At 40.6% G+C, this 7,678-nt stretch overlaps 1 protein-coding gene across 1 annotated transcript; it reads left to right on the top strand.

Annotated features, from left to right (window-relative positions):
* BRI1 (Leucine-rich receptor-like protein kinase family protein) lies at window positions 1-4,217 on the top strand. The gene has a single exon (XM_088255003.1). The coding sequence runs from the start codon at window positions 419-421 to the stop codon at window positions 3,953-3,955; it is 3,537 nt and encodes a 1,178-aa protein (XP_088111129.1). The 5' UTR covers window positions 1-418; the 3' UTR covers window positions 3,956-4,217.
* Window positions 4,218-7,678: the final 3,461 nt, after the last annotated feature.

Below are 7,678 nucleotides of genomic sequence, written 5' to 3'. Positions count from 1 at the left end.
GGAGAGAGAGAGAGAGAGAGAGAGAGAGTGGTTTCTCTTAAACTCCTCCATTACAGAAAGAAAGGAAAAAGAAAACTGAGAGTTAAAAGAATGATTGATAATAAAAGAAGAAGAAGAAGAAGAAGATTAAAAGGTGATTTTAAAGAAAAAAAAGTAGAGAGAGAAAGTGTAAATTCAGACAAACAAACAGGCAGAGAGAGAGAGAGTCACATGGCATGTGAGCAATCCCTGTGTCCACTCCCTCCACTTGATAAATACCCTTCTTACCTTCCTTATTCCGAATTTTGACTCTCTCTCTCTCTCTCTCTCTCCCTCTATCTAAACCAGCAGGTATAGCTTCTGAGCTCTCTCTAATGGCAGGCCTCAGAACCTAAAACCAAAACCTCTTCTTTTAGCACCTCAAAAGTGAACTTACAAAATGAAACCCCACAAAGCTATTTCGCACCACCACTCTCACTTCTCCTTCCCCTTCCTTCTCCTTCTTCTTCACTTACTCTTTCTCCAAGCCTTCTCTGCAACTCGCCCTGCATCCTCATCTTCTTCGTCTTCTGCTTACAGAGACACCCAGAAGCTCCTCAACTTCAAATACTCTCTTCCAAACCCAACCCTTCTCCCCACCTGGCTCCCCAACCAAAACCCATGTACCTTTAATGGTATTTCCTGCAAGCAAACCGGGGTTTCCTCCATAGACCTCAGCGGCACCGCCTTAAACACCAATCTCACCCTTGTCTCCACTTTCTTGATGACACTTGATTCCCTTGAATCTCTCACTCTAAAATTAACTTCTCTCTCAGGCTCCATCTCCTTCCCTTCTAAATCCAAGTGCAGCCCTCTCCTCACCACCATAGATCTAGCTGAGAACTCCTTGTCAGGCCCAATATCCGATGTCTCCATCTTGGGTGCTTGCTCTGCCTTGAAGTTTCTCAATCTCTCTTCAAACTCTCTTGATTTCTCCACCAAGGACTCTACAGGGTTCAGGCTCAGCCTCCAGGTTCTTGATCTTTCATACAACAAGATTTATGGCCCAAACGTGGTCCCTTGGATATTATCCAACGGTTGTGGTGACTTGCAGCAACTGGTTTTGAAAGGGAACAAGATATCAGGGGAGATGAGCAGTGTTTCTAGCTGCAAGAAATTGGAGCACTTGGACTTGTCCTCCAACAATTTCTCTGTGTCAGTTCCTACTTTTGGTGATTGCTTGGCTTTGGACCACCTTGACATCTCTGGAAATAAGTTTTCAGGCGACATTGGGCGCGCTATATCTGCCTGCAACCACCTCACTTTCTTGAACCTCTCCGTCAACCACTTCTATGGTCAAGTTCCAGACATGCCCACAAAGAAGTTGAAGTTTCTTTCACTTGCAGGAAATGGGGTTCAAGGTACATTTCCTATGAACTTATTGGATACTTGTGCAGAGCTTGTGGAGCTCGATCTTTCGTCGAATAACCTTACCGGTACGGTTCCTGATGCATTGACCTCTTGTACTTTGTTGGAGTCCTTGGACCTGTCCAGAAATAACTTTTCTGGTGAATTGCCTGATTCTCTGTCCAAGCTTGCAACTTTGGAGCGTTTGGATCTCAATTCCAACAATTTGTCTGGGCCAATTCCTGTTGGGCTCTGTGGAGATCCCAGGAACAGCTGGAAGGAGTTGTACCTTCAGAACAATCAGTTCATTGGTACTATTCCTCCAACTCTGAGCAACTGTTCTCAGCTGGTTTCTCTTGATTTGAGCTTCAATTACCTCACGGGCACCATCCCTTCAAGCTTGGGGTCTCTGTCGAACCTTCGCGATTTGATCATTTGGTTGAATCAGCTTAGTGGGGAAATCCCACAAGAGCTAATGAACCTTCGGTCACTTGAGAATCTTATTCTAGACTTCAATGAGCTGACTGGGTCCCTTCCTGTTGGGCTAAGCAACTGCACCAGTTTGAATTGGATTTCATTGTCAAACAACAATTTGAGCGGTGAGATTCCTGGGTGGATTGGGAAGCTTCCAAAACTTGCAATACTCAAACTCAGTAACAACTCATTCTATGGAAACATTCCTCCGGAGCTCGGTGACTGTAAGAGCTTGATATGGTTGGATCTCAATACCAACTTCTTGAATGGTACAATCCCTCCTGCGCTTTTCAAACAATCTGGCAACATTGCAGTGAATTTTATCGTTTCCAAAACGTATGCATATATCAAGAATGATGGTAGCAAAGAGTGCCATGGAGCAGGGAATTTGCTCGAGTTTGCAGGGATCAGAGACGACCAACTGAAAAGGATTTCGACAAGAAATCCTTGCAACTTCACTAGAGTGTACAGAGGTATAATCCAACCAACGTTTAACCACAATGGGTCTATGATTTTTCTTGATCTTTCACATAATTTGTTATCTGGTAGCATTCCCAAAGAGATCGGGATGATGTACTATCTCTATATTTTGAATTTGGGCCATAACAACATATCTGGTTCAATCCCAGAAGAGCTTGGAAAATTGAGAAGCCTTAACATTTTTGATCTCTCTAGCAATATTCTTGAGGGGACTATTCCACAGTCTCTGACTGGCCTTTCCTTGCTCATGGAGATTGATCTATCAAACAACCGTTTATCTGGATTGATTCCAGAGTCGGGTCAATTTGAGACATTCCCTGCCTACAGATTCATCAACAATTCAGGCCTCTGTGGCTACCCTTTATCTCCATGTGTCAGAGCTTCTGGGCCAAGTGCAAATGCGCATCAAAAGTCTCATCGGCGACAAGCATCCCTGGTGGGCAGTGTGGCAATGGGATTGCTCTTCTCCCTTTTCTGCATCTTTGGTTTGCTTATTGTTGCCGTCGAAACCAAGAAAAGGCGAAAAAAGAAGGCTTCAGCCCTTGATGTTTATATCGACAGTCGTAACCAATCAGGCACTGTCAATGGCTGGAAGCTACCTGGGACTAAGGAAGCGTTAAGCATCAACCTTGCCACATTTGAGAAGCCCCTTCAAAAGCTCACTTTTGCAGACCTTCTTGAGGCCACCAATGGTTTCCACGACGACAGCCTTATAGGCTCTGGTGGTTTTGGTGATGTATACAAGGCCAAACTGAAAGATGGCAGCATTGTAGCCATCAAGAAATTGATACATATCAGCGGACAGGGTGATCGTGAATTCACTGCTGAAATGGAAACAATAGGGAAGATCAAACACCGAAACCTTGTTCCCCTCCTTGGATACTGCAAAGTAGGAGAAGAACGGCTTTTGGTTTATGAGTACATGAAGTATGGAAGCTTAGATGATGTTTTACATGAGCCAAAGAAAGCTGGCATCAAGCTGAACTGGGCTGCAAGGAGGAAAATTGCGCATGGGTCTGCGAGGGGACTGGCCTTTCTTCACCACATGTGCATCCCACACATCATTCACAGGGACATGAAATCGAGCAACGTGCTGCTCGATGAAAATTTGGAAGCCAGAGTCTCTGATTTTGGAATGGCAAGGCTTATGAGTGCAATGGACACCCATTTGAGCGTGAGCACTCTAGCAGGCACACCTGGTTATGTCCCTCCTGAATACTACCAGAGCTTCAGATGTTCTACGAAAGGTGATGTTTATAGTTATGGAGTAGTATTGCTTGAGCTGCTGACAGGAAAGCGTCCTACAGATTCAGCAGATTTTGGTGACAATAATCTTGTGGGTTGGGTAAAACAACATGCTAAATTGAAAATAAGTGATGTTTTTGATCCAGAGCTCATGAAAGAGGACACGAGCCTTGAGATTGAGCTTTTACAGCATTTAAAGGTAGCTTGTGCTTGTTTGGAGGATAGGCCATGGCGGCGTCCGACAATGATTCAAGTCATGGCAATGTTCAAGGAAATCCAAGCAGGGTCTGGGATTGACTCTCAATCAACCATAGCCACTGACGACGGAGGTTTTGGTGCGGTTGAAATGGTAGAAATGAGCATAAAAGAAGTCCCTGAAAGCAAGCAGTAGCCCAAAAAGCCATGCCAATTTTCAAGAGAATTCTTTGGAAGAAAGAAGAAACAAGGTGGAGATGAAACTTTCAGCTCCCCCAATTTTTTTCCCTCTTCTTTACAACTTCAAATGCTGTGAAGCTGCCTGTTTTGCTGTACCATTTAATGTATGTAATCTTGTTATTTATACATAGAAGGTTGTTTAACTTGTTATAAATGTGTATATAAACAGCTTCAGTTGTCATGCTGCTTAAATTTGGTTCTCAGTTTCTTTCTTTTTCTTTTATAAGAGAGCATTTGGATTCAGATCAAATCCTCCAAAAGAAGCTGTTGCATCTCTCTAAGTCTACCTGATTATTGATATAGCATGGCAACCCAGCCGAACCAAGTGCACCACCAAAACCTAACTGAGGATTTTACAAGAAACAAAGAAGATTTCTTTCTTGAAATGAATTGTCTTCTAGCAAGTTTCTGTAATTTGCTGAAGTGTTATTCAAATTTCAAAATATAAAAAATATATAATATTAAAATAAATAAAAAAGGAAAGGAAAAAAAATGAAAACGACTTGTAATTCAAGTGGTTAAGAACATTTATTCGTGCACCTTTATATCCTATGCTTGATTATATTTACATGGTATTGTTGGAACATTTCACTTAATTTTAAAGACTTCTCTAACTCTCTTTGCAGAAGTTGTTTCACCATTCACATATCTGTGTCTGGACTCTGGACCAGAGAAGTCCCAATCCCATAATTGCAAACTGTAATCTCAAAATTGGCATGCTCGTAAGTGTCAACTACATTTGGATTCAACGTTTCCTTTCATTTCCAAAATAAAATTTAATATAAACAATAAAAAATTTGTCTCTTTTTCATCGACAGTGTGCAATGGTGCACCACACGTGCTCTCGGTCGAGACAGAGAAAGAGAGGGAGAGAGAGAGAAGGTTATAATTTCTATTCCAGCTGGGAAAATGTGCGTCTCTATTTTAATCATCAACAAAACCCCGACCCCTTGAGAAACAAATAAAATAATTGTTGGCTAGATGAACATTATCAACTTGTTGTGTGAGATCTTGACTTGGAACAGAGCCCAACGTCCCCACCACCCATGCCATGAGATGTCATTTTATGTATTTATTTCTTTCCTAACTTGTGATAAGTTTGCATATTATATATATATATATATATATATATATATAATAATAATAATAATAACAAAAAAGGGAGTGTAAGTGGACAAAAGAGGAGTGAGATAATCATCATCCTATATTAAAGGTACTCATAGATAATAGGGTTAGCTGGTGATTTGCCTCATGAACTTGTACCTAAGAACCTTTTTTTTTTGCCAATTTCCCCCATACCGTCTAAATTCTTAACATTTCATCCAATTTTCAGTTAAATCATTTATTTTTTATTTTTTATTTGAGAAAAGGATGAAGAAAAAGAGTAAACCTAGTGCCAACCCCTCCTTCCTCCTAATCAGTGCATAATTATATATCATTTTGTTATGTTTTTAAATTAAACTTGTGCATATTAATCTCTTTTGTCTTTGTCATTCAGTTAATTAAGCTTTAGGTAGCAATGGTGGCTTTGGATACAAAAAGATGCAAAATGGTGCAAAAACGTACAAATTGAGTTAGCAATTTATTTCGGCCTTAACTCCTTCCTCCGACCTTAGAATGGCCCAAATCACATGTGGTTGGAAAGATGACATTCTGAACTTCAAGATGGACAGCTCAAAGTCATCAGTTGCTTAAGGGAAGCCCAATTCGTGAGCCCATGAAGTTGCTAGTCATGCTGACCTAAGGATGAACTGATTGTTACTTGGTCATTATGAGCTATGCATGAACTATGGTTTCTTGTGGGATTTGTTGGTGAAGTGCGATAGCCAAATAAGAAAAGAAACTGATTTTCAATTGCATTGGTGTGTTAGGTAAGGTTGGTAAAGTGAGTGTTGTAGGTGAAAGCCATACTCAATTCAGATTTCTCACTTCCTTCTCCCTATAAATACCAATTCCATTCCACACCAAAATGAACCACATCCTAGGATTCACACCCCCATAAATCACTCCATCCATCCTCCACATTCCCATCATTCCCCAAACACATTCAGAAATCAACCTCAAACACTCCCACAACCTCAAACACTCCAGCAATTAACCCGAAGCTCTAAACAGCCCAATATCACCAAAACTATCCCAGCAAGCCTCTCTTCCCATTCTCTACGAATTTCCTCTTTCTCAGCCATCACCACTCACCCAAACTCATCCCAAAACATCTTCTTAACCATTATACATCTTTCTAGACGTGGGGAAGCTCTTGGAGAAGCATTAGGTGTGGAGAAGCTCTTAGAGAAGCATTGGACACAACAAGAACTTCAGAAAATGATTTTTCTACTCCTGTTGTATTCATTATGTTCTCTCAATTATGTTCATGTTATTTTGGCATTATGAGTAGCTAAATCAATATATAGGGTTTCAGTGTAACCTAACATGAATATTCTGAGTATATAAGTTTCAAGTTTTAACTTTGATTCAAGATTTTAGTTCTTATTCATTACGCTTAGTTGATAATCATTAGTCGAATTGCTCCCTCTCTTGGACTTTGCCACCTTTCTTCCAATAGGCATCGGCACCCTTTGAATTGGTGAGTCTTGATTCATTGAGAACTCCAACGGCGAATCCGATGCTAGTGAATTATGAAGCGGTTTCTCATTCAACACAACGATTGGACCCATGGGAATAATTTTGAATCTCGAACAATTTTTCACAACCTTCCAACATTGGTGATTGTTGAAAGATTTTTTGCCTTGGCCAATGGCATCGAACCACATTTGTGCTTGCATAATCTATAATTAAAAAAAATAAAAATATAAGAAAATATCAAAACATGACATTAAATTTAATAAAATGGTAATTACAAAAAATTTACCTCGTTGCCAAGATTTTCACCGGTTCGAACGTTGTCCTTTGCTTTTGCCAACACATCTCTCTATTTCCCTAACTCTTTATTCAAAATGTCCCACTTACTAGCCAATGTCATTTCCTTATGAGCCGAACCCGATCTTTCACAAAAGTCGGCATGAATTTTTCTCTACATATTAGAGAGCTTCATCTCATTGCCAGTGATAAGGCAATGACCAACTTGGACCCAACACTCACACAACAAAACATCTTCCATGGTAGTCCATGACCCCCCAGCTTCAATGGAAGAGACCATTTGTATTTTTACACAAATGAAATTTAGTAGTAGAAAATTTGGTGTGGAAAGTGAATAAATTGGAAGGATAAGAATTTGTATGAAGATTTGGTGTGGAAAGTGAAGAATATTGGTAGGTATTTGTAGAAAAAAAAATTCAGAATTTTTTACAAATTTGTACGAAATTTTTTTTACACAAAAATTGACAGCCGTTGGATTAGAGAAGAAATATTGGATTGGACACCCTAGGAAGCGTCACGTGGCTTCTATCCATTAGGAGAAAGCAAGGTTGACGCTAGGCTGGCGTTAACGCATGAAATTGTGTATTTTTTTTTTACCATTGGCGCGTGTACGTCACGCGTCAACAGTAAAAAAATTCAAACCTATGCATTGACGCCATGCTAATGTCATCAACCTTTAGGCAATAGCATTGGCTTGATTTGCCTTTGGGCTTGCCGGGATTGGTGGCCCTCACCTATTGCCCGGGCTGCAATACCACACTGGAAGCGCTTCATGGGCCTAGGGGCCCCTCCTACCTGGGCT

The sequence above is a fragment of the Prunus avium genome, chromosome 6 (assembly GCF_965620075.1).
Source record: "Prunus avium chromosome 6, drPruAviu1.hap1.1, whole genome shotgun sequence".
Classification (NCBI taxonomy): domain Eukaryota; kingdom Viridiplantae; phylum Streptophyta; class Magnoliopsida; order Rosales; family Rosaceae; genus Prunus; species Prunus avium.
The sequence above is the reverse complement of the archived record's forward strand: the minus strand, read 5'-3'. Positions and strand labels throughout refer to the sequence as shown.